This window comes from Ceratotherium simum, chromosome 26, assembly GCF_057802395.1.
Source record: "Ceratotherium simum simum isolate JZ-2026a chromosome 26, ASM5780239v1, whole genome shotgun sequence".
Classification (NCBI taxonomy): Eukaryota; Metazoa; Chordata; class Mammalia; order Perissodactyla; family Rhinocerotidae; genus Ceratotherium; species Ceratotherium simum.
In genome coordinates this window covers 44,163,113-44,189,684 of record NC_141925.1, presented here as the reverse complement: position 1 = coordinate 44,189,684, position 26,572 = coordinate 44,163,113, and the positions used below count along the sequence as shown (strand labels likewise).

At 51.2% G+C, this 26,572-nt stretch overlaps 2 protein-coding genes across 7 annotated transcripts in view; one reads left to right on the top strand and one right to left on the bottom strand.

Annotated features, from left to right (window-relative positions):
* The window catches only part of LOC101397468 (general transcription factor II-I repeat domain-containing protein 2), a 57,981-nt gene extending 52,710 nt beyond the window's left edge, over positions 1 to 5,271 (top strand). For all 6 annotated transcript variants that reach the window (XM_087417785.1, XM_087417788.1, XM_087417787.1 and 3 more), the window contains 4 exons: positions 376 to 459; positions 1,338 to 1,521; positions 1,890 to 1,918; positions 3,520 to 5,271. In XM_087417785.1, the coding sequence (XP_087273911.1) occupies positions 376 to 459; positions 1,338 to 1,521; positions 1,890 to 1,918; positions 3,520 to 5,123 (1,901 nt within the window). In that variant the 3' untranslated portion in view covers positions 5,124 to 5,271. The remainder of the gene's footprint in view (positions 1 to 375; positions 460 to 1,337; positions 1,522 to 1,889; positions 1,919 to 3,519) is intronic.
* A 1,688-nt stretch (positions 5,272 to 6,959) lies between these two features.
* Positions 6,960 to 25,446, bottom strand: NCF1 (neutrophil cytosolic factor 1). The gene is made up of 11 exons (XM_087417790.1): positions 23,860 to 25,446; positions 16,992 to 17,072; positions 14,686 to 14,761; positions 14,380 to 14,545; positions 13,251 to 13,306; positions 11,844 to 11,966; positions 11,281 to 11,388; positions 10,311 to 10,428; positions 8,943 to 9,050; positions 8,303 to 8,436; positions 6,960 to 8,148 (listed from the first exon to the last, which is right to left on the bottom strand). Exons 1-11 carry the CDS (start codon positions 24,130 to 24,132, stop codon positions 8,024 to 8,026), a joined length of 1,368 nt encoding a protein of 455 aa, XP_087273916.1. The 5' UTR covers positions 24,133 to 25,446; the 3' UTR covers positions 6,960 to 8,023.
* Between the last annotated feature and the right edge of the window lie 1,126 nt (positions 25,447 to 26,572).

Here is a 26,572-nt window from a genome sequence, read left to right as displayed (position 1 = left end):
AATTTAAATATTGAAAAATATTCCCTTCTAATCCTAGTACCTCTTATTCCTTTCACTTGTGATATTTTACTGGCCAGGATTTCTATTACAATGTTGAAGAGAGCTGGTGAAAGTGGATATCCTTGTCTTGCACGATATCGGAAATGTTCCCAAAAGTAGTATGTAGTGTGTTTACACAGAGTCATAATTTGGAATATTCTCTATCATCTATAGTGGTTTCCATTTACAAATTTCCAAAACACATAATTATTGCTAAAACTAAACTGACTGATAAGCCAGTAAAGTGCTTTCTCATGTGCTAACAGGCATTTCCTCCTTTCTTGGGGGCAAATACATTAACAACCCTAGTTTGCTTGTTTGTTTAATTATTTTTAGATAATGAGAAGGAAAGATTATCAAGTATTGAAAAGATAAAGCAACTAAGAGAACAAGTCAATGACCTCTTTAGTCGAAAATTTGGTAAGTTTTTATATTGCTACGTATCCAAAATTCATATACTTGAAATGCTTCTTTTTAATTGGATACTTTATCTAAGAAATTGTCTTTCTGTGAGGAGCTATGATGAAAATTAGTGTTTATTTTTATGGAAGAGTTTTTACATGGAAACACTAATTACAGTAACAGCTATCTTTATCAAATCATTATGTTGCACACCTAAAACTAATACAACCTTATGTGTCAACTATATCTCAATTAAAAAAATAAAAATGAATAAAAATAATAATAGCTCTCTTTGACTTACTAAGTTCTCACCCTAAGCATTGTTTTTAGTGCTCAACATGTGATTATTCATTTAATCCTCACCAAACCCTTTTTTTTTTTTTTCCTCTGGTGAGGAAGATTGGCCATGAGCTAACATCTGTTGCCAATCTTCCTCTTTTTGCTGAGGAAGATCAGCCCTGTGCTAACATCCATGCCCATCTTCCTCTATTTTGTATGTGGGACGCCACCACAGCATGGCTTGATGAGCGCTGTATAGGTCCACACCAGAGATGCAAACCTGCGAACCCCATGCCACCGAAGCAGAGCGTGCAAACTTAACCACTATGCCACAGGGCTGGCCCCAGAAAAACCTTTTTCAGTTAGATACTGTGCTATGATAATCCCTATTTAATAGATAGAGAAACTGAGTCTGCTCTACTACCCATTGCCAATTTCAAAATCAATAAAATTATTCATACATCATAGTACCACTGGCAAATAAGGTAACAATGGCTGATCACCCATGTTGTCATTTGATGTGAATGATTTTAAAATCTTGACATTAAAGATAAAGCATGGTTTGGGAAAAGTAAGTGACAAACTCAACTGGTTTTTTGCTGTTCGTCTCATCGCAGGTGAAGCAATTGGAGTGGATTTCCCCGTGAAAGTTCCCTACAGGAAAATCACATTCAACCCTGGCTGTGTGGTCATCGATGGCATGCCCCCAGGGGTGGTCTTCAAAGCCCCCGGTTACCTGGAAATCAGCTCCATGCGAAGGATCTTGGATGCGGCAGAATTTATCAAGTTCACAGTCATTAGGTGAGATCACAGGTATAAAGGTCATTAGAAGGTCTCATAACCTTCTTGGTCCTGAGAGTGGATCTGCAGATCTTCACTTGCCCTGTGGACAAGTGGCAGCACAGGGATTTTTACCCCAGGGGGTGGGCAGTGGGTCCCTGCAGTCAACTGCTGTGCCAAGCTGTCTTCATACTCATGTTGTCGTATTCCGCTTCCGTGAGCTGTGTCCGTGTTCCTGTTTCTCCGTGATCGTGGGCAGCCTGTCTCAGTTTTATCTGCCACTGCACCGAGCATAGAGTTGACATTCACAAAAGGTTATCAGATAGAACTGAGAGGACAAGAGAGGAAAGTGAACTCTGTTGCATTCACCAATGTCTCTTTCTCTTCAGACCGCTTCCAGGCCTTGAGCTTAGCAATGGTGAGTATGCTGGGTGGTGAGAAGATGGTTCCAGCACCCTTCGTGCGGTGTGAAATATCTCGGTGGGCGCTCACTACGGGGTCCTTACTTCTTGAGCCTTGAGCCTTAGAACAAAGCATGCTGCTCTTTCTATGCATTTTATTTTTCCTGCTTGTTACCAAGTCCTTTAATTCTGTGGCTTGAGCCTCTTTAGCCAGGCAGTTTTCTCCTCCAGCAGTTTGATGGCGCTTGCTCTATGTCAGACTGTGCGTGTGCTCTGTGACGCAGCTCCGTCTTATTTGAGAGTCCTTTATGGCAGGGGTTCATATAATACTGAACTACACCGTCTCAGTTGGTAAATAGTGCCGGCCTGGCCACCCCAGCCCCACCCCCTAAAGCCCCCCATCCCTGAACTCCCCACAGTTCAGACCCAAAGTGGGTGATGCCTGGGACAGCAGGGCTCCCAGAACCCCAGCCCTCAGTGCTGAGGTTGACATCTGCTCTGACTGAGCAATGCCCCAGCCACTCTGCTTGTTAACCATTTGGAACATCTCCCCTGAGTCCTGGTGAGAAGTGCCTCTGCCGTGGGGCAGGTAGGGCAGCAGGTGGAGAGGTGTTCTCAGCAGTCTGAGTCACTAGGGAACCTCCTAATTTAAAGTTTGAAAACTAAAGTATTCTTGTCAAATGCTCAGCTATTCCTTGTTGCTAAATGATTTTTTTACATTTTTAATAGCTTTATTGAGGCATAATTTACATACCAGGAAATTCACTTGTGTAGAGTGTACACAGTTCAATGATTTTTAGTAAATTTACCGAGTTCTGCAACTATCACCACAATCTAATATTATAACATTTCCTTCACCCCCAAAAAATTCTTCCTACCCGTTTTCAGTCATTTCCTGTTCCTGACCCTGAGCCCCAGGCAACCACGAAATTGACTTTCTGTCTCTGCCTACATTTTCTTCAAGTGAATTTTCATATCTGTGTTTTCTTGAATTAAAGCTTACCTGCACTGTGGCCAGGTTCTTCCAACTTAAAACGAGTCACTCTGTGCAGGTCTGCGGCCATCACCACTGACCGCCATGAGGACAGCAGGAAACCATCCACCTCCTATGCTCATTCCCTTCTCTGTTATTTGAAAGTTCTCTTGAGAATCAAACGAGAAAATATACATTAAAATGTAAATATTAAAAAAAAAAAAAGGTAACTATACTCTCAAGTCGTTCCTGTTTATAGCAGATGTGGCAGACATAGCTACCTGCTGCACCCCCCAGAGATGCCTTTGTTTGGCTCATATACCTTTTAAAAACGGAAATTAGCATAGTGGCCAACATTGAAAAGCCAGGGACTTTCTCATAAAATCAATTTCCAGGTTTTTTTTAGAAATCTGAAGATCCAACCACGGCAGCCCATATTCCCTCTGGCAGCAGTTTGTCGGAACTGAGTGTCAGCGGTTCCTCTCTGCAGGGGGCGGGGCAAGGGGCAGGGGGTTACTCTCCAGCTAACCATATCCCCTGCCACTTTATCTCTCCCGTTCATCATCATGCTTTTGCTGTTGTTTTTCTAATAGTAGAGTTAAGAGAACAGTGAAATATTTCTTGTCTCCATGTCTCTATCAAAAGTGGGAAAACGAAAGATAGACCAAGAGGGCCGTGTATTTCAAGAGAAGTGGGAGAGAGCATATTTCTTTGTGGAAGTGCAGAATATTCCTACCTGTTTAATATGCAAACAGAGCATGTCAGTGTCAAAAGAATACAACCTAAGACGCCACTATCAAACCAACCACAGTAAGCACTATGACCAGTATACTGAGCAGATGCGTGATGAGAAGCTTCACGAGCTGAAAAAAGGACTCAGAAAGTATCTCTTGGGTTCATCAGAAATTGTGTCCCCCGAGCAAAAACAGGTGTTTGCAAACGTGGGTTCAAGTGAAAATACTGCTGTGCAGCCTGTAGAAGACGTGGCTGGGAACTTATGGGAGAAGTTACGTGAAAAAATCAGATCTTTTGTGGCATATTCTATCGCAATTGATGAGATCACAGACATAAATAATACCACCCAGTTGGCCATATTCATCCGTGGTGTCGATGAGAATTTTGATGTGTCGGAAGAACTTTTGGATACGGTGCCCATGACAGGTACAAAATCTGGAAATGAGATATTTTTGCGTGTTGAGAAAAGTCTTAAAAAGTTTAATATCGACTGGTCAAAATTAGTAAGCGTGGCCTCAACTGGCACCCCTGTGATGGTAGATGCAAACGACGGACTTGTTACAAAACTGAAGTCCAAAGTGGCAGTGGTTTGCAAGGGCTCAGATCTGAAGTCCATTTGTTGCATTATTCACCCAGAATCGCTTTGTGCTCAAAAGTTAAAGATGGACCACGTCATGAATGTGGTCGTTAACTCTGTGAACTGGATATGCTCCCGTGGACTGAATCACAGTGAGTTTACGACTCTGCTTTATGAACTGGACAGCCAATATGGCAGCCTTCTGTACTCCACAGAGATAAAATGGCTCAGTCGGGGGCTGGTGCTGAAGAGATTTTTTGAGTCCTTGGAAGAAATTGATTCCTTCATGTCATCCAGAGGAAAGCCTCTGCCTCAACTGAGCTCTCAAGATTGGATCAAAGACTTGGCCTTCTTGGTCGATATGACGATGCACCTGAACACTCTGAATGTCTCTCTCCAAGGGCATTCACAAATCGTCACGCAGATGTACGACTTGATTCGGGCGTTCCTGGCAAAACTGTGTCTTTGGGAAACTCATTTGGCAAGGAATAATCTGGCCCACTTTCCCACCCTGAAATCGGTTTCCAGAAATGAAAGCGATGGCCTGAACTACATTCCCAAAATTGTGGAATTAAAGACTGAATTCCAGAAAAGGTTGTCTGATTTCAAACTCTATGAAAGCGAACTAACCTTGTTCAGCTCCCCCTTCTCCATGAATATCGAGAGCGTGCACGAGACGCTTCAGATGGAGCTTATTGATCTGCAGTGCAACTCGGTACTGAAGACCAAATACGACAAGGTGGGGATACCGGAGTTCTACAAATACCTCTGGAGTAGCTACCCAAAATATAAAACCCACTGTGCGAAGATTCTCTCCATGTTCGGGAGCACCTACATTTGTGAACAGCTGTTTTCCATTATGAAACTGAGTAAAACCAAATTCTGCTCCCAGTTAAAGGATTCACAGTGGGATTCCGTACTCCGCATCACAACATGATGAAGAACACACTAACGGCAATGCCCTGTGGAGCGTAAGACTAGAATCCTCTAAGCCCAAGGGATTGTGAGATGAGAAAATGAATTATTAAATATTTCTGTTTTTCACTTTTTTCCACTCTGACTTGGAAATATAATTTGCAGTATCATACCTGTTTGTATGACATTTTATGCTTCACCATAGTCCAGTAAAAATCGAGAAAGTTGACTGTTCTTATGCCCGGCCTGTTTCGCTCATTCATATACTTGCTTGACCCCTGTAGGCACTGGGGCTGCCATCTCAACGTTTAAATCAATCAACAGAGAAATAGAGAGAAATAGACAAGTGTGTATATCCGTTGAGGGGTATATATGCACACACATTCATCACCTCTCATTTTGCACGGTATCCCATGTGGTCTAACATGTTTCCCAGTTGAAGGAGACTCAGCTGGAGACGTATTCACATCCTGTAGGATTCCTGTATTGTCTGTCTCTGCCTCCACAAACCCAGAAAGGCAGGACTTAACATGGAAAACCCCAAAACAAATAACATAGGCTTTCTAAGGCAAAGTAAGTTGAGGTTTGGGGGTTATCATTTTCTTTTTAGCTTTATTTTGAAATAATTTCAAATTTATAGAAGAGTTGCAGAAATGAAAATAGTATGAAGAACACTTACGTGCCCTTTTGGCAGATTCTCATTTAACATTTTACCCCTATGTTTTATCATGTGTTTGCTTTTCCTCCCCACCTCTTTCGTGTGTGTGTGTGTGGTGTGTGCAGCATTGCCTATCAGTGTGTATAAATGAATGTGTGTGAATATCTGTAATGTGTGTATAAGTGTTGTGCATCATACTTTTTTCTGAACCATGTGAGGCAAACTTGCATACATCGTTTACCCCTAAATACTTTGGACAGTATTTTCTAAGAATAGAGATAACCACGATTTAGTGACCAACCTTAGTACATCAGACACGGACGCCATTCTTGCATCTAGTTAGCACTCACACTCCAGCTCTGTCAGTCAGCCCAATAACCTCCTTGCCTTTATAGCCTTTCCCCCGGGAGGACTGTCATTTGAAGGCACATACATCTATCTGTGTTCTTAATCTTTATTATCACTGGAATTAGTGACCCAAAATTGTGAATACTTCCCGGATTGGGGGGAATTAATCTGACTAGGGTGCAGAAAGGCTGAGGCTCCTGACCTGTGACCCCTTCAGGAAGCAGTGGAGAAGAAGGCTGTGAGAAAAATGGAGGGAGGCTGCTGGAGGGAGGGAGGGAAAAGCTGGTCACTCCTGCAAGCACAGGCCCCAGGGGCAAGGGGCTGCCGCGGGCCCTGGAGGACGAGCCCACGTCACACCCCGTCTTGTGAGTGTCCCTCAGCCGTGGCACCCACCGCCAGATCTCAGCTCTGTGGGTCCGGATACCGCAGTGGGTCCAGCAGGGCCTTGGAATCAGAGAGCAAAGCCTGGCTCCACCTCCCAGTTCCGCCACCTGCGCGTCCTGAGCCTTGTCTCCCAGACGGTCAGATGCCTCCCTGACAGGGTGGTTCTCAGACCTGCAGATGCTGTGAGGAGCCCGGCACTGTGTTTGGCCTCAGGAGAACTGGCTGCACACACACTGCAGCCGAAACTCAGACCAGGCGCCCACAGGCGTGCCCTCCTGGGGGCACGGCAGAGGCCTGCAGGCGTGCCCTCCTGACCTCAGGCGCACCCACCACCCGCCACCAGGGCCTCCACGTTAGCCTGTGACAGTGGGGCTGGCACAAGGCCACCTGCAGGGGACAAGAAATACGGAAAAAACGTGAGGAAAACGTTTGATCGGGACTTGAGCTTGAAAAATATAAAACTAAAAATTATGAAAATAAGTATTTTATCATACTGTATTTAATTTTTTTGTTATAATTGCAACTGAACAAGCAAAGGAGTTGTGGTTGTCATGGTTAATTTTTCACAGCTTTGTATGACAGTCCTTGTTGCTGGACTCTTCCAGCAAACGCGGTCTGCAAAAAGCAAACCGTTAACGGCACAGTGGTTATCTCGAGGCCTCTCTCAATCCTTTGATGGGCAAAGTATCCTCCTGAGAAGCATCTGTCTCCTTGCTGGTTTTCTCTTATCTCTAAGGGGACCAGCCTTGCCCATCTCATGTAGCCACTTCTCTCCTAGGAGGGAACAGCTCTCCTTGCCACCCACGGCCTTTGTGACATACTGCATCTTTGCAAGATTTGCAGTTGCGGTTTGCATCTTAGTGTCTTTGCATTTGGCGAAAGACCCGCCAGCAAAGACTTTGAGGATATGGGCTGGCAGCAGTGCTGGGGTAAGTGGTGAGGATGTGTTCATCAGTGAATATTTGCTTTCTGGTACACCCTCCTAACTGGACAGGTTCTCAGCGAATAATCAGACGCGCCCCCTCCCTATACCTAAATTGCAATCTTTTTGTCAACTAAGATGCACACACAAGGTCACTACCGCCCTGATCCCCCTGACCGCGCCCTGTGCCCACCGTTCTTCGGGACTCTTCTACAGTGGGGCCAGAGTTCAAGCAGGCAGTTTCTGTGCAGACAAACGGCCAGCAGGAGCCAGAGGTTCCTCTTGCACTTGGCCTTGTGCAAATTCGGTCTTGGCCAAGGCCAGGGCAGTACGCAACCGGACCTCGCTTCCTGCAACTTCCCCCCAGCAGAGTTCACAGCCTTCAGTCCTCATTCTAGAAATACCCCTAAGGCTGGAGCCCAGCCTGCCCCGAGTCTCTGCAGAGCCTCTGTCCACTCCAAGCAACATTTATTGAAGGCGTTGGACAACTAGGTGGGGCGGGGCTGGGCTGCCCTCGGCGTTCAGACACCAGGCTCTATACAAGCATACACAAAGATCAGGCGGGAGCGGGCGGAGAAGCCAGGTCGCCCTCTGAGGGGGCGACCCGGCCTCAGACGGCGGACGCCAGCTTCCGCTTGGTGCTCTCGCTGCAGCGGTTTAAGATGAGGTCTGCGCTGGGCCTCGGGGGCACCGCCGGCTGCGGCTTCGCGCGTCGGGTCTGCGGCGGCTCCTCCGCTGCGGGCAGACAGCGCGGCCGGGTGAGAGGCCCCGCCCCAGGGGCCCTCAGCCCCGCCTCTGGCCCCGGCCACGCCCCCAGGCCCCCGGCCCCGCCTCCCGGCCCGGTCCGGCCACGCCCCCAGGCCCCGCGGGCACTCTCGCGGCGGGCTACCTGCGCCGGGCGGCCCGGGCCGCGCCAGGCGGCGGCGCTGCTGCAGAAAGCGGACACTGTTGCGCCGGTAGGTGTCCTGGCTGAGGCGCTTCCGCGACCGCTGGTGGATGCTGTGCGCGTTGCGGATGGACGACCTGGGCCCAGCGGGACGGGGGCATTGGTCAGCGCCCCGGCGTCCCCGCCGCGCCCGCGTCGCTGCCCGCGTGGACTCGCATGGCCACCCTGAGGGTCCAACGCCTGGCCCGAGAAAGTGGGGAGCGGCAGGAGGGGGCGGGGAGGGGGTCCGGCACGGCCTGGGCGGGGCAGGAATGCAGCTGCCCTTCCCCGACGCGGACGCCTGCTCTGCCGCAGAGCCCAGGCCATTTCCCACGCCCCTCGCCGGCCTTCAGCCTGCGCCCTCGCCAGGAAGCCCTCCGGAGTGCCACGGCCCTCACGGCCATTCTCGAGGACCCTAGCATCGCGGCCTTCGCCTCCAGCTCACGGCGCTGCTCGCCACGGTGCAGGCGGGCGCGGCCCGGCTCTTGAGCCGGTGAGGGTGCTGCCTCCCCGCCAGGCGGGACCCCCCTGCCCCAGCACTGCCAACCCAGGCTTGGACATCTTCCTGAGCCGCGCCCAGACCCCAGCCCCGGCACTCGCTCACCTGCGCGGCGGCGCCCCTCGGCTCTTGATCTGGCGCTGGGCCTGGGCGAGGTCCTGCCCGGCCTTCTGCAGGTACATGGACGGGAAGTAGCCTGTGACGTCTCCTCTCCTGCAACAGACGCAGCCCTCAGGCCTGGGCGGTCGCGGGAAGCAGGGGTGGGGGGGGGGGCCAGACGTTGGGGGTCCCGTGCTTCCTCTAAACAGCTGGGGTCAAGGCAGGCTGGGAGGCGGCTAACACCAGCCCCTGTGCCTCTGGACCTCAGTTTCCTTATCTGTGCAACACAGGCCTTCCCAGGGGGGACGTTGGGAGGGGAAGAAGGTCGATCCAAATCATCCCAGGGACATGTGTTTGCAGTAAAACATGTTATACTGTATTTGTCGGTTTTTTCTTTTATGGTGATTGCTTTTTGTGCCCTAAGAAACCTTTGTCTACCTCGAAGTCACCAAGTTCTCCTATGCTTTCTTCCAAAAGCTTCTTTTGGGGAGTTTTGTGTTTGGCAGTAAAACCTGTGATCCATCTCAAATAAATGTGTATGTGGGAGGTAGGGTCTAGGTTCGTTTTTTGCATATGGATATCCAGCTGTTCCAGCACCATTTATTGAAAAGAGTTTTCTTTCCACTCTCAGTACTACACTTGGGAGTAAAATCAACAACAACCTCTGCGTGATGCAAACTTCACTCAGTAAAACTCTTGATTCTTGGCAGGTGGGAGACTCAAGAATTCTCAGGGCTGTGTGATGGGGCTTAACAGAGTGTGGGTCTAGAAGACTGGGAAACCCTGCCTCAAAGCCTCGAACCCAGGGCCCTGCTGACCGTGGGCGTGGGGGCTCAAGCTCACTGGGGTCATGGGCTGGCCCTGTGACTCAGGGCTCTGAAAACATAAACGACAACCTGGGGATGCCCAGTGGCTCCAAAGAAATGGCTTTGCGAGCCCCTGGGCTTCTGCTTTCCCCAGAACCAGGGGGGAAGAAATTAGTATCCCTACATTCATTTGGAGGAATAAACACATGGCAAGCGCAATGAAAATTTTAAAGGAAAAGAGATGACGGGGTCTGCTCTACCAGTTATCAAAGATAATAATACAACAATTAATTGTGTTGCTGGAACAGGAATACTAGATGGACCAGTCAGGGGAAGTGACCCCAAGTCAAAGGAAAAATGTACCCACTCAGACAGAGACACTGAACCCCAAGAGATAGGCAGGGTGAGATTATCACTTGTCTGCTACCAAAATGGAAACAGCCCAGAGAGGGGCAGTGGGTTGCCCAGAGTCACACAGCCAAGTCAGCACTGAGCCCAAACAGGCCCTGCCCCAGGCCAGGGCTGGCTCTCAGGGTGGGCACAGTGGGAGGGAGGGGTGCTCTCCTACCTGATGACCCACCAGCCGTCCAGGAGCTTATGAATGACCTCAATGGCTTCACCCTCCTCCAGGGACACCTCATCCTCCAGCGCGGCAGTGTAGGCCTTGATGGCGACATAGGGCTCACCTGGTCAGCGGTGAGGGGAGGGGCATGGTGTGAGGGTCTGTCCACGTGGGGCTCACCACCCCCCTCTCGGCTGGCCTAGACCCACCCGGAACCCAGGACTCCCACTCCTCTAGCTGTCCTCCCTCCTCCCTGCCTGCTCCTTCCTGGGTTCCCTCTGAAGGGGACACCCCGGACTTCTGCCCTCTGCCCACTGGACTCAGGTGAGCTTGCCCACTCCCACCCACCACTCTCCACACCAGGGGCCAGGAGTCCTGTGACCACAGAGACCCGGCCAGGCACCTAAATAGGAGAAGTGGATGGCCAGGAAGTGGCAGGGTGGGGAGGGGCACCTGTCCACATGGTACCTGAGCCACTGGGCTCCAGCCAGCTCTTGGCACGTGGGGCTACACACTTTCTCCAGTTTTTAAAGAGGAGCCATAAATCCACATAAAATTGTGAAATCTCTCCATTTTAAAATATAAGCAATTAATTCTAATTTTTTCAAACTGCACATGACCCCTATCCAGCCCCAGGGCTGCCAGCTTTCCCCTTCTAGTCAGCGATGACGCCCCCAGCTCTACGCAGCCCTCCTTCCTGAGCCTCAGGTCTGCTCATCCTTCAGCTTCCTGCTGAAGACCTGGCCCCAGGCCAACAGCCACCCATGTCCCAGGCTGACTCCGTCCCCCCCCCACCTCTACTCTACCTCCTGGTTCCCTGTCCTGACCAAAGGCACCACCTCCTACTGGGGTCTCAGCCCCTCTGCCCAGCCCAATAATCATAGCCCACCCCAAAGCAGTCACTGCTGGCTTCTCAGTGTCCCCAGGCCCCTTCTGCCCCTCCCCAACACCCCTGCGGCCGTGGAGGGCAGGGCACCTGCATAGTTGGGCTCCGGGTCCTCTGCCTCATCAGGACTGTCCAGGGGCTCCAAGTAGGACGCCGGGACCCAGCCACGCTTTGTCTTCATTTGGCAGAACCACCAGCCTGTGCCAGGGTGTGGGGCAGGGAGTCAGGGTGGGCCTGTCAGCCGCCCTCAGCTGTCGGGGGTGGTAAGCACACTCAGGCAGACACACAGACTTCCAACACAAGGGTTCAGAAATGTCCCCTTCCCCCACTCCACACCACGGCCCATGGCCGTGGTCACACGGTCACAGAATTACAGTTCTGAGCCCACGTCACACACGTCATGAGGAAGAGAAGCACAACCCCAGAGACGCGAAGTCACAGGATGAATAAGTGTGGGTACCCACAGCCACCCCGGGGTGCACACTCGGAGAGGGGGTGAACTGCAGTGTGGGGGGACAGTCAGGGCCCCTGAAGGACACAGAGCCCACAGTGGGCCAGGCCGGGAGGAGGCCTGAGGCAGCCTTGGTCGGCGGCTTGAGGCCGTGGACCCAGGCACCAGGCGAGGAGGGCCCAGGCAGGGCGGGGAGGCTGACCGCTCTCGCTCTTCTCCACGACGTCCACCACGTCACCAGAGTCCAGAGCCATCTCAGTGCCTGAGGTCTTCTCGTAGTCAGCGATGGCGCGGTAGGTCTGCAGGATGATGGGGCCCGTGATGTCTGGGCAGAGGGAGGGCAGGGTGAGTGGACACCGCGGGGGCGGGCCACCTCCTCCCAGCTCTCCCCTGCTGTCCCCTGTGTGGGCCACCAGAACTGGCCCTGCACCCCGTCCCCACCCAGCTCCAGGCCCGCCAGAGTTGGACATGCCCTGCAAACTGGAAACAGCAGAGACAAGGTAGTTCTCTCAGTCCTGCATTTATGGAGCGCCTAGTGTGTTCCAAACACTATTGACACACTTTACACACGTTCTCTTTCTCATGTGATAAGGTTAATGAGCAGCCCCTCCCAACTGTGTAACGTGAGCACAAAGCGCCCGGGGATCTTGCTGAAATGCAGGTTCTGCTTCCCAGGTCTGTGCTGGGACCTGAGTCCGTGTTTCTAGCCAGCCCCCAAGCGATGCTGCTGCTGCGTGCTATGGGCTGAGCTGTGTTCCCTCCCCCCGAACCATGTGCTGAAGCCCTAACCCCCAACACCTTAGAATCTGCCTATATTTGGAGCAGAGCCTTTAGGAGGTGACTGAGCACACAGTAAGAAGGTGGCATCGCAAGCCAAGGAGAACCTAACCCTGCCGACACCTTGATCTTGGCCTTCCAGCCTCCAGAGCTGTGAGAAAATAAATGTCTGTTGTTTGAGCCGCCCCGTCTGTGGTCCTTTGTTACGGGAGCCCGACAGACTTCAGCTGCTGGTCCCTGCACCACACTCAGGGGCCCGGAGGACTCGCCCAGGCACCCACTGACTAAAACCCTGCTCCACCACTTAGCAGCCATGTGACCCCTCACAAGAGTCACAACTTAAAACAAGCCTTGATGTGTCCAGCTGTACAATGGGGTCATAGCACTGGATACCTATTTCATCTTATTATAGAGACACTTATGTGAGTTAATACATAGAAAACTTTTTAAATAATGCCTGGCACAGAGCAAGTGCTCAACAAAGGTTAGGTAGTAGTATTATTATTGTGCAATAAAGACTAGATACTGTCATGCCCCTGCGTCACCCCTGAAGGCCACCTTTGCCCCCAAGCCTGTTCATTCATTCAGCCACAGCATCCCCCGGGCTGACAGGAGCCAGGGTCTGCACTGGGCTCTGCAGCCACAGAGGTGAGGGACGTGCCATCACCTCCAAGGAGCCCCCTTCCCTCTCCAGTGACCCCCAGAGACCCTTTAGATCTTGAGAACAGCACCAAGACCCTTCACAGCTGCTCTCGCTTCCTGCTCGTTCCAGCACACCAGGCCTCGGGGTCTCTGATCACGTCAGACCCGCGCGGCTGCCCTGCCCTCTCACCTGCTATGCTACTCTTGCCATCTCTGGGCACCAGGTAGGTCTCTGGCCTTTTCACCCTGTGGAAGAGAACAGTCGGGTTGGATGCTCGGTTTCCCTCTGAGAACAGGAAGATCCAGACAGACCTACAGAGGAACTTCCCACGAGAAAAAGAGACGTGGGAAATGGCCCACTGCAGAAAGAAGGTAGCAACTGGACAACGGGGGACTGCTCAGCACCCCAGAGAGGGGCCCCGCGTCCTGCAGACCCCAAGGAGGAGGTGTCCTCCCCAAGACGGACAACGCGATGCCCTCGGTCTGAGACAGGCTGCCGTCAGCTCAGGGGCCAGCTCCCTTCTTCTGCAGCTTCGAGAGAGCAGCCAACGGGGGCGAGCTGCGCCCCCACACTTGCAAGCGTTCAGGGCTCGATAAGCACTGGCCAGAGCGTCGCTGTCTGTCTGTCCACGGCAGCCTGGATGCCAGCCCCACACTCAGTGACCAGAGAGGGACAGAGAGGGCCTTCCCCAGCCTGCCCCAACAGGAGAGCACATTGCGCTGGGATCTCACCCAGCCTCTCAGACGCCTCCCGGCAGCGCCCTGAATCTAGGAGACCCTGGGGCACAAGCAGGCAGAGAATGAGGTGACAAAAGTGAGGGAGGGGCCTGAGACGCACCCAGCAATTAACAGAGACCACTCACCCCACATCCTCTCGGGGCTCCACACTTCACACTTTGTAAGGGCTCTCCAAGGCACCCCTTACTGCACCTGGCCCTCACCACCCATTACAGATGGGGACACTGCTTTCAGAAGGCTCCAGGTCCCACAGCCAGCAGATGCAGCGTCAGGAAGAGGGCCCAGGACGTCCACCTCCAGCCCAGTGAGCCTCCCCCAGCCCAGTGAGCCTCCCCCAGCCCCAGGAGGCTCAGAGGGGTCCAGGTGGAGACATGGCTGGGATACTGGGTGGTTCCAGATCACACAGGCCAGAGTTGGAATCCTGCCTCCTTTTCTTTCTGGCTATGTGACTTTGGGCAAGTCCCTGCCCCTCTCTGCGCTTCAGCCTGCTCATCTGTAACATGGGGAAAGTCCCACCCCCTCCAGGCCGGGCTCACCACCCGCTTCCCTCTCCCGCCTTGTGGGACAAGGAGGCCACTCACTGGCTGTCCGTGGGGAGCTTGAGGTCGCTGGGGCGCACTCTGAAGAAGTCGAGGAGGTGGGGGCAGCGGGAGATCTTGACAGGCAGGCCCATGAGCGCACTGCAGTACTCGGTGAGCGTGCCCTGGCGGTTCTCGGCGGCCCGCTGCCTGTCAAACCAGCGTGGGGCTGGCCGGACCCAGAGGGGCACCAGAGACTCAGTGAGCACATGGAAGAGGTCAAGTCCAACGGGGGGTCAGGGGGCAACCTGGAGGGCAGGGAGGGGAGCCAGACAGGTGACCGGACCGGTGACAGAGCCCGCTCCTCACCTGGCAGGTGGGGGATGATCCTGTTCTCTGGGTTGATGTCCCCCGCCTCGATGGGAAACATTTCCTTTAAGATTTTCTAGACAGGAAAGAAGACGTGAAGGAATATTTATCACAACACTGTAAAAGCATAAAATTGGAAACGACCAAAATACCCTTCCAATCGCTCGGGCTGGAAACTTCTGGCGGCATCCTTGATTCCTCTTTCTCTCCAGCTCACATCCAAACCACAAGCAAATCCTTTCAGTTCTACTCCTAAATCTATCCAGGATCTGACCCTTCTCACCACACCTACCTCCACCAGGCCCAGATTATCACGACTCCCTCCCTCCACCCTTGTCTGTCCTCGATCCAGCACCAGAGGCATCCTCTTACAACCTAAGCTGGATCCTGTCCCCCCTCTGCTCAGAACCCCTCTGCCTCTCAGCTCTCTCAGAGTGGAAGCCAAAGGCCTTAGGTTGGTCTACAAGGCCCCACATGACCTGGCCCTGCTCCCTCTACCACTGCTCCCCTGTTCACTCTGCTCCAGCCACCCTTAAAGGCTCCTCCAGGCCCACTCGGCCCCAGGGCCTTTGCACGTGCTATTCTCATTCCTCCTCCACCTATCTCAATTCTGCACTCTCCCTCTCCTTCCTCAAGTCTGCTCCGATGTCACCCCTCAGTGAGGCCTTCTCCTGACAATTGCCCCCCTTACCTGGCTCCCCATCCCCCAGCCCTGCTTTATTTTTCTTCACAGTTCTAACGATCAGCTAACATATGATATAAATTACTTATTTTTTGTTTGTCTGTTATCCTGACTCCTCCGCTGGAACTTCAGGTCAACAGGGCAGGGTGGGGATTTGCATCTGTTTTTTATACCCCATCACCTTCAGCCATGTTCCCTGCTCACCTGGCACTTAGTAGGGCTCAATAAATAAATGTTGAATGAATGGATGAGCCCGGATTAACAAAAGAGGCTAATCCTACAAGGGAACAGCCTAGAACAGTTTAAAGAGCTAAAATGGAGCCACACACGTATCAGAGTGGACAGGTCTCAGAAACGAAACCTAGTGACGGTGATGAGAGAGAGAGGGCAGGCAGCCGCACGCTGACGGCTTTATACAGACTGCAGCCGTGCACTCCCACACCACTGCGTACTGTTCCTGGACCCCGTGTGTGTGTGCACACGCATGCGTGCGTGTATGTGCGTGTGTGTATGTGCGTGTGCGTGTGCGCATGTATGTGTGCGGTACACACACAGCCCCTCAGGGGAAGAGGTGGGCCGGGCTGTGAGATGAAGGGAACCTTCCGCGTTTGTAATGTTCTAGTTCCTTTTTGTTAAGGAAGCCTGGTGGCAAATGGCCCTGGGCCAGCAATTGTGATTCCGCCCTTCCCTGGTGAAGGAGGGGCCTGCATACGAAGTGGGCTGTTGGGCCACTCCTCTAGCTTTTGTGGACCCTCCAGCTCCCTGACCGCGTCTTCAGACCAGGACCCAGCAGCCAAGCTCTGCACCTCCTGACCCCCGAGGACCACCCCCAATTCTGTCCAGCGGTCTCTGTGTGGGAACCCTATGGGGGCTTAGAGCCCCTGGGATGCGTTCCTGTAAACCTTTGTGGCTGCAGACACCCATAAAATGAGAGGACCCGTCTCCTGGGGGTTGGGATCATCAACCCTCCCGGGGTCCTCATCAGGCCAGTGACCCCGAGGAAAAGAGCACGCTCCTGGGACAGCAACCGGGGTGGTGGCACTGGCCAGGCTCCCCCTAAAGGGACAGAGCAAGCACGTCCCTTAAGAATGCCCCGTTAATGGGTACAGAGTCTCTGTGTGGGAAGATGAGAACATTTCGGAAATGGATGGTGGTGCTGGTTGCACAACACTGTGAATGTCCTTAATGCCACTGAAGTGTACACTTAACAATGGTTAAAATGGGGCCGGCCCCGTAGCGTAGCAGTTAAGTGCGCACGCTCTACTGCTGGCGGCCTGGGTTTGGATCCCGGGCGCGCACCGACGCACCGCTTGTCAGGCCATGCTGTGGCAGCGTCCCACATAAAGTGGAGGATGATGGGCACGGATGTTAGGTCAGGGCCGATCTTCCTCACAAAAAAAAAAAAAAAGGGTTAAAATGGTAATTTATGTTATGTATATTTTACCACAATAAAAATAAGTAAAATGTTTTTAAAATTTAAAAAAATAGCACTAATTCCTCCGTAACCATGGGCGGAGGGCTCCAGGGTCCTGCTAGCACCTGGGCCCCTCTCTTCACCAAAGAGTGGGCTGGGACTGGCTGTGGCGACACCCCCCCCCCGCCCCACACCCCACCAGCCACTCACATGGAACTCGTAGATCTCAGTGAACCGCCGGTAGACCACCTTCTCAGACAGGTCCTGCCACTTCACCAGGAATATGTACACCTAGGAGGCGGCCGGGATGGGGGAACTTTGTTCAGCCTCCAAGGGGGCCTGGCCATGCCCGAAGGAAGCCCCCCAGCCCCTGGTGGAAGCCCTCAGAACTGGGGTGGGGGCAGCGCTCTCTGGGGCAACCTGGGCCGTAGAAAGAACACCAACTTCACGGACCCGGGAGCTGCCACTCTCCGGCTTGAGGACCCACGACAAGATGCCCCATCTCTCTCATAGTAATCCAACACCTCATCTATGAACTGGACATAAAAGTAGGACCTCCCTCCTAGGGCTGGTATGTGAGTTACAGAAAGGGCTGAGCTGACACAATACAAGAACTCAATAAGGTGTCGTGTGGTTCCATTTACAGGAAATGTCCAGAATAGACAAATCCATAGAGACAGAACTAAAGCAGATTAGTGGTGCCCAGGGGCTGGGAGATTGAGGAGTGACTGCTAAAGGGCACGGGGCTTCTTTCGGGGGTGATGAAAATCTTCTAAAATTGATTGTAGTGATGGTCATGCAGCTCGGTTGGATATACTAAAAACCACTGAATTGTACACTTTACACAGGTGAATTGTAGGGTATGGCAATTATATCTCAGTAAAGCCGTTGTTAGAAAGAGGGAAAAAAAAGAACTCAGTAGGGAAAATTAAGCCTGTAAAAATAGCTAGGAGAATACTACTCAGCCACAAAAAGGAACGAACTATTGACACACGCAACCACACGGATGAGTTTCAAAAGCATCACGCTGTGTGAAGGAAGCAGACACCACAGGCTGTGCACTGCGCGACTTGTCTCTGCGGCGTCTAGAGCAGGTGCAGCTGACAGAAGGTGGGAACCTCAGAGCAGCGGGGGCCTCTGTGGGACGGGAGGAGGCAGGGGAGGCTGTCCTGGGGTGACGGTGGCATTCGCTCGTGGTGAGGGCTTGGGTTCCACAGGAACGCGCACCGTCAAAGCTCAGCAAATGTGTCTCTAAGATTTGTAGATTTCACTTTACATACATTTTACATCAAAAGAGAACAAACTATAAACAGAGACGAATTCTAGTTAGTGATATGCATGCTGAAGCATTAGGGTGAAGTGTACTGATGTTTGCCATAGGCTTTGCAACACCCCCAAAATAAGACGGAGGGACGGAGGGATGGTGAGATGCGCGATGAAGCAGGTACAGGGAAATGTCAATGGTGGAGTCCAGGTGTGGGTATATGAGTGGCTGGTTTCTTGTCTCTTTTATTTTGTTTTTTGTAAAATTCTTTCAACTTTGCTGTATGTTTGAAAGTTTTCAGAATAAAATCTCGGGGAATAAAAAGAATAGCCACCAATGGGTACAAGGTTTTTGCAGGATGATAAAAATGTTCTAAAATTAGATTATGATAGTTGGACAATTGGGTAAACATACCAAAACCATCACGCATTTTCTTTTTTTTTTTTTGTGAGGAAGATCAGCCCTGAGCTAACATCCATGCTAATCCTCCTCTTTTTGCTGAGGAAGACTGGCTCTGAGCTGACACCTGTTGCCAATCCCCCTCTTTTTTTTCCTTCCCCAAAGCCCCAGTAGATACTTGTATGTCATAGCTGCACATCCTTCTAGTTGCTGTATGTGGGACGCGGCCTCAGCATGGCCAGAGAAGCGGTGCGTCGGTGCGCACCCGGGATCCGAACCTGGCCCGCCAGTAGCAGAGCGCGCGCCCTTAACCGCTAAGCCACGGGGCCGGCCCCCATCACGCAATTTCAATGGGTGAACTATTTGGTATGTAAATTATAGTCAGTAAAGCTGTTTAGAAGGAAGAAGAACTTCAGGCAGTGGTCAGGATAAACTTCAGGTGATTCTAATGTGCAGAGTTAGGAACCATGACTCAGACTGGGGGGGTCAACAAACTTTTTCTGTCAAGGGTCAGAGAGTAAACGCGTTTGGCTTTGCAGCCTCTGTGGTCTCTGTCCCAACTGCCCAACTCTATTATTTAGCACGAAAACAATCACAGACAATATGTAAATAAATGAGCAGGGGGAAAAAAGGATAGCTAGGAGAGCCAGCCCTGATGGCCTAGTGGTTCAAGTTCGGCACTTTCATGGCTTCAACAGCCTGGGTTCCATTCCCGGGTGTGGAACCACACCCCTCGTCTGTCAGTAGCCATGCTGTGGCAGCGGCTCACGCAGAAGAACTAGAAGGACTTACAACTGGAATATACAACTACGCACTGGAGCTTTGGGGAGAAGAAAAGAGAAAGGTAAGATTGGCAACAGATGTTAGCTCAGGGCGAATCTTTCCCTGCAAAAAAAAAAAGGAATAGCTAGGAAACCCCTAAAAAAGAAGAGGTATGTGGAGACACTATCCCTACCAGACATTAAAGCAGACTATAAAGCCTTTATTATTAAAACTGTGTGCTTCACACCTGTTAGGAGAGCTATGATTTAAAAAAAAAAAACAGAAAAGAGAAAAAAACCAACGTTGGCGAGGATGTGGAGAAATTGGAACCCCTGCGCACTGATGGTGGGATTGTAAAATGGTGCAGCTGCTGTGGAAAACAGTGTGGCGGTTCCTCAAAAAATTAAACACAGGGGGCCGGCCTCGTGGCTTACCGGTAAAGTGCACGCACTCCACTACTGGTGGCCCGGGTTCGGATCCCGGGCGCGTACTGACACATCACTTGTCCGGCCATGCTGAGGCCGCGTCCCACATACAGAAACTAGAAGGATGTGCAACTATGACATACAACTATCTACTGGGGCTTTGGGGAGAAAAAGGGGGGAAAAAAGGAGGAGGACTGGCAATAGATGTTAGCTCAGGGCCGGTCTTCCTCAGCAAAAAGAGGGGGATTAGCATGGATGTTAGCTCAGGGCTGATCTTCCTCACAAAAAAAAAAAAAATTTAAACACAGAATTACCATATGACCTAGCTATTCCACTTCTGGGTACATAACCAAAAAACTTGAAAACAGACTCAAACAGATATTTGTACACCAGCGTTCACAGCAGCATTATTCACAATAGCCAAAAGGTGGAAACAACTCAGATGTCCATTGAAGGATGAATGTATAAACAAAATGTGATACATACATACATATTATTCAGCCTTAAAAAGAAAGAAAATTCTGACACATGCTACAACGTGGATGAATCTTGAAAACATTATGCTAAGTAGAAATAACGCAGACATAAAAGGACAAATATTGTCTAACTTTACTTATATGAGATACCTGAAATAGTCAAATCTACAGAGACAGAAAGTAGAATGATGGCTACCAGGGACTAGGGGTGGGGGATGGGGAGTTAGTGTTTCACGGGGACAGAGGTTCAGTTTGTGGTGATGAAGAAGTTCTGCAGATGGATGGTGGTGACGGCTGCACAACAATGTGAATGCACCTAAAGCCACTGAACTGTACACTTAAAAATAGTTCAGATGGTAAATTTTGTCATGTACATTTTATCACAACAGCGTGGTACTGGTGCGTGAACAAAAACCCATTGGCATAGCATAGAAAATCTAGAAACAGATCCAAGTATGTATGGCAATTTAGGATATGTTAAAAGTCGTGTCCCAAACCACAGGAGTAAATGTGGCTTTTAAAAAAACTGGTGTTGGGACAACTGGCTTAGCCTTTTAGGAAAAGGTAAAATTGGATTCATATCTCACACCATACACCAGAATAAACTCCAAATAGATCAGAGATCTAAACGTAAACACTGAAACCATATAAGTGCTAGAAGGAAACACGGGTATAGAGGAAGACTTTCTAATCGACTCAAAACCTAAAGGCAAGAAAAGACTACTATTCAAATGCATTAATATTTTTCCAAACTTTTGCATATAAAACCATAAGCAAAGCCAGAAGAAAAATGAAAAACTGGGAGAAAATATTTGCAATACATATCACAGATAAAGGATTAATATTCCTAATATATAAAGAACTTTTTTAAATTTGAAGGAAAAAAGATTTAAAAATCTGATAGAAAAATGTGCAAAAAGCATGAACATTTCATGGTGTACACACATATATATGTAACCCTTAAATATATAAAGATGTTCAACGTTACTCATAATAACATAAATGCAGGATGGTTAGGTAACTGCAAATTAGTGAAAATAAGATAAACGGTTGTTTGAGGCATAGCTGCACAATGGACTATTACACATTTGTAAAAAATTAGACAGACTTAATAACGAATTTGAAGGGAACTCCAGGATATTACAGGAAAACAATAAAAAGCACATATGGTATGTCACCTTGTTTATTATCTGTGTCTAGTAAAGAAGGAAAAATGAGAAAAAATATACGTATATTTAGAAATACATATTTTTTTGCCAAGAGAAATACAGGAAAGATAAGCTAGAATGAGTCTTTGAGTATATCTTCTTGTAAAGTTTTGATGTGTGATCACATATTAATATTTTACATATTCAAAAACAAAATTAAATCAACAAGGATTTTTTTAAACTTCAAAACTGGAAACAAACAAACAAAAGAACTATGTATAAAATGGTAACAACCATCATAAAGAAAAATGGAAAAGAAAAAATCCAATCAACTTTTAGTTACAGTACTTTCACTCAGTCTAAAAGGACTAACAGCACTGCACAGAAAACTGAAATCTGACTTCATAGGTTAGTAGGTTTATAGTTAATAACAGGACAGGCGTGGCAATTCTAAAACCCGTTGAGTATATTGTAGAGTTAAGCAAAGGAGGAAATACATGGACATTGTTGGGAGCAGGGTTCTCAGGGTGAGAGACGGGAGCTACAAATATAAACTAATGAAAGGCAAGAATGGGATGCAAGGGCTATTTGTCCCCAGTCTGTTCACTGAAAGGACATGAGCAGCGACATCCCAGGGGCCATGAGCACCCCTCGCTTCCAGATCTTGGGTGCTAATATGACTCCTCACTAAAACGAACCAGGGCTCAGGGGCGAAATGGCTGAGTCCAGGGCTGGGGCTGGGAGAGGACAGGATAAGCCTGGAACATCTCGTGCCAGAAGTAAGAATCTGGTCAAAAACGACAGAATATGTCAAAAGGGCACAGAAGGCAACTTGAGGAGCTCCCACTGGCCCAAATCTGGGACAATCTGAGCATCTAAATAAGTAAGGATAGTAATGGGTTATAACCCACTAAATATAAAAGGAATCTGTGCATCCGTATTGACATAGGTACTTTTACAGTAAAATGTTTACAGATAAACGCAGAAGGAACGACAGTTTAAACATCACTACTTGGCAATCGTTGTAGTAATCTGATTCAGGCTGGAGTCACCAATGTTCTATAAGGAACAGGATATTCACATAGTTTCAAATAATCTTCCCACAGGTCAGTTGTTCATCACAAAGGGAAAAATGGTAACTTTACAGTAGCAAAACTTGGAGGACATGGACTTGGTGCTCAAAGTTAACATCACCAAATATGGGAACCAGTTAAAATCACCTGCCCCTCATCGGGTCAACGAGAACACAGGGTGCCTTCTGAGGTGCCTTCCGGGGTATTCCTGCCACCGAGGCATAATCTGAATCTAATGAAGTCTCGGAGAGGGGCCGGCCCCATGGGGTAGTGGTTAACTGCACGTGCTCCGTTGCTGGCAGCCCAGTTTCAGAACCCCGGGCGCGCACAGATGCACCCCTTGTCAGGCCACACTGTGGCGGTGTCCCATATAAAGTGGAGGAAGATGGGCATCGATGTTAGCCCAGGGCTGATCTTCCTCACAAAATAAATACATAAATAAATAAAAGAAGTCTCAGAGAAACCTAAATCGAGGGGCATTCTACAGAATCACCAGCCCCTCTCTTCAAATGTCAGAGTTGAGAAGGACAAAGGCAGACTGATCAAGACTGACCCGAATTAAAGAAGGCTAAAGAGACATGACAACTGAAACACAGCCAGTGACCCCCGCCTGGATCCTGGTCCTGAAGAAGAGTTCCACAAGCACAAGTGAGACATGCTGACATCTGACTAAAGTCTGGGGGTTGGACTCATAGTGTTTTATCAGCGTGCATTTCCTCATTTTGACACATTTGGTTATGTAAGAGGATGTCCTTGATTTTAAGAAATACATATCACAGTACTTAGGGGTCAAGAAACACAATGTCTCCAAGTAGCCAATGATCCAGAAAAGTTACATTCAGGGAGAGAGAAAGGGAGAGAGAGGGAGGGATGGAGAGAGATGTGAGTGAAGGAATACAGGAGTTATTGGTACTTTTTTTGGCAACCTTTCCACAAATTTGAAATGATTTCAAAATTAAAAGTTAAAAAAAAGCAGAAAGATCTTGGCACACATTACTAAATGGACCATACAATTTACCAAGTGGAGCTCCTCTCTGGTCTTCCTCTGGGCTTGGGGACCCCATGGTGGGGTGGCCACGTCTGGGTAGACACTTCCCCAGCCCCCAGGGCAGGAGGGAGGACCTTTTGGGCCCCTGTGATAGTGTTACCCTACTGTGGTGGGGGGTAGGACTCTAACGTAAGTGACCCCACGGGCGGCTGGGGGGACGCAGAGCCCGCCGCCAGCCTCCCTGGGATGGTCATGGACGGCTGCCCGGAGGCGCGCGCCCTGGCGGCGAGCGCGGGGCTGCGGGGACGCGGACAGTCGCCGAGAGGGGGGCTCCGGGCTGAGGCGGGGGAGCAGGAAGTGGGGGTCCCGGGGCGAGGCCTGCTGTCCCCAACCGCGGGGCGGGGGTGCCGGGCGCGCGTCTGAAGGCGCGCACCTCCCCCGCGGACCCCGGCGGGCGGGCGGGCGCAGCCGCCCCGAGCGCCCTGGCGCGGCCGGTGGCCCCGGGGACTCGCGGGGACGGCGCGGCCGGCGCCCGCTACTCACGTAGTGCTGGCTGGGCACGAAGCGCTTCTCGAAGCCCAGGAGGGCGATGTGGCGGATGAAGGGGTCCCCCATGGCGGGGCTGCGCGCGGCCTCTGCTCTCGGGGCGCCCCAGGGCTGGGCCTTAAATGGGCTGGAAAGAGGAAGTCGCGTCTGTCGCCGCGGGGCTGGGGGCAGGAGGGGCAGGGAGGGCGCAGAAAGGGCGCTGCTGCTCCTTTCAGTTTCTGGGACGCCTCCGGCTCCCCAGCGTGGACGCGGGCGGCCACACGCACGCATGTGTGCGCGGACACGCTGCCCTTGTCCTCCCCGCGGCCTGTAAGGCCCCGCAGGCTGGCGAGGGGCGGTGGCCGGCTCCCTCCGGGCCGGCCGCACCGGCCCCTCTGCTGTCCTGGAATACGCCAAGCTGCTCTCACCTCAGGGCCTGGCGCTGGCAGTCCCACCCGGACCATCTCCCACGTATCTGTAGCTCCTCTCTCATTTTCTCCAGATTTCTGCTCAATGGCACCTCCTCTGAGAGGCCTTTCTTCATAACTTCACACAAAATAGCAAAACTTCATGCTTCTCCCACCCCACTTCACTGTTTTTATTCAGAGCACTTATCACAACTGACATATTACCGATTTTATTTTTTTACAGTGTCTCTCCTCACCAGAATGTGAGCAAGGGCTTAGCTTGTTTTGACAAGGGCTCTGGCCCCAGCCCCTATAACTGGAACCCGGCTGGCAGTGGGCCCTCCATAAATATGTGGAGAGTGCTGGGTCACCCCGAGTGGACGAATGAGTGAATGCATGCCTCCATTCGAGTGTCGGGCCCACGTCCCTGGGTGTGTGCACGCAGCTGCATGCCAGTGGCAGCTGGGACAAACTTAGGGTGAGACCTGAGTTCCAATCCTGATCCAAGAACCGACCCTCAGAGCTGACTCAGTTTCCTCCTCAGTGAAATGGGACCACCAGCTCCACTGAGAAGGGGATTTGAGACAAAGAGGTGAAGAGGGGAGCAGCGGGCAAGGGGAGAGGCTGGCGCCTTTCTCACTAAAGCCTGCGGTGCTAGGGCCAGGCAGATGGGGCCCTGGGAGGCTCAGAGGTCATAGAGCTGGGCCAGGGTCACACAGCAAGTGGCTTCAGACAGGCAGCCCGGCTGCAGGCTCAGGTGGGCAAGGGCAGCGTGTGGCCAGATCCACAGATTCCAAGATTGTGAGAGATGAAAAAGGCCGTCCCATGGAGCACTGAGAGCCGTGGGTCCCCCTGGACCATTGGGGTGATGGCTGGCATCTGGCAGAGGGGTTTTACCTAAGAAGCACAGGGTCCATTCCCTCTGCTCTGAAAGATCTGCTTGGCACGTCCCCTCCACTCTCTGTTGCTCCCCACCCTCAGCCGGAGGCCACCTGCCCTGTCATTTCCACTGACATATTTGAGATCTTCCACACAGGATACACTACTCAGCAATAGAAAGGAACTGCCACACACAACATGGGTGAACCTCCCAGACACGATGTGGAGAGCGAGAAGGCAGACACGAAGCACACCTTCTGCGGGACGCCATTTATACTAAGCCCCAAAACTGCCCACACTCGTCGATGGTACTGGAAGCCAGGGTGACCTCTGAGGTGGGGGTGGGGGAGGTGGGGAGCCAGTAGTGACTGGAGGGGAGTAGCAGGTGGCAGGTGATTTTCTTTGCTAGATGCTGGTTCCACAAGTGGGCTCACTTTCTAAAAATTAACCCAGCCCCAGGCACGTAGATTTGTGCACGGCCCATTTCTGTGGGTGTGTTTTGCTGCAATAAAAAGTTGGAAGCCGAGAATAGATTGAGCGGATAATATGATGGATAGCCACCTTCACTTAACTCTAGGACGGAAGGGTGGCCCAGGCAGCACAGGGCACTTGGCTCACTGCTGAGCGCTCTCCTTGAATTATTCACTCAACGCCCCCTCCCTGATGGACTCGGCTTGTCTCTGGTCTTCCCTGTCCCATACGCTGCTGCCTTGAGGTCCCCGCAGGGACGCCAGACTGGCAGCGCTCCCCTGGGCATGGTGAGGGGCAGGGCTTGCCGCAAGCAGGACCTCCTCCTGGACACCAGGGCCACGGCCCGCAGCGCTTCCTTCCCTTCCGCCCAGCGGTCTTTCCGCTCTTGCGTCACTGCCTGGCCAGGCTGCCCTCTCCTGCGGACTTAGCCACGACCCAGCGGCCCAAGCCATCAGCTGCTCCCTTCCCACTTCCTTCTGGGTCTCCCCAGACCTCGCCTGGCTCCTCACGTGGCACCTGGCAGAGAGGCAGCGGCCAGAGCATGAAGTGGCCAGGACGCTGTGGCCGGCTCACAGCCTGTGTCAGGGTGGGGCGGGACTGACCGACGTTAATGCATGGGTGAAGCAGGCTGGTGACCAAATGATTAAAACAAAGGCATGAGTGAAAATGAAGCAAGGAGGTAATGAATAATGATAAAAAAATTTTGGGGGGTGGGGAGTCACAAACTTAAAGACGTGTAAAAAGTTTTTGTTGTGAAATATATAGAAAACTGTAGGGGCCTGCCCGGTGGCGCAAGCGGTTAAGTGCGCGCGCTCCGCTGGCCCGGAGTTCGCTGGTTCCGATCCCGGGCGTGCACCAACGCACCGCTTGTCAGGCCACGCTGGGGCAGCGTCCCATATAAAGTGGAGGAAGATGGGCACGGATGTTAGCCCAGAGCCAGTCTTCCTCAGCTAAAAGAGGAGGATTGGCAGACG

Coding starts and splice junctions, on each gene's coding strand:
- NCF1 (XM_087417790.1), bottom strand. CDS start 24,132: ATGCGTGCGTGTGGCCGCCCGCGTCCACGCTGGGGAGCCGGAGGCGTC. Junction 14,546..14,685: donor GATCATCCCCCACCTGCCAG/GTGAGGAGCGGG, acceptor GGGTCCGGCCAG/CCCCACGCTGGTTTGACAGG. Junction 9,051..10,310: donor GACGGCTGGTGGGTCATCAG/GTAGGAGAGCAC, acceptor CGTCTGTTGCAG/GAGAGGAGACGTCACAGGCT.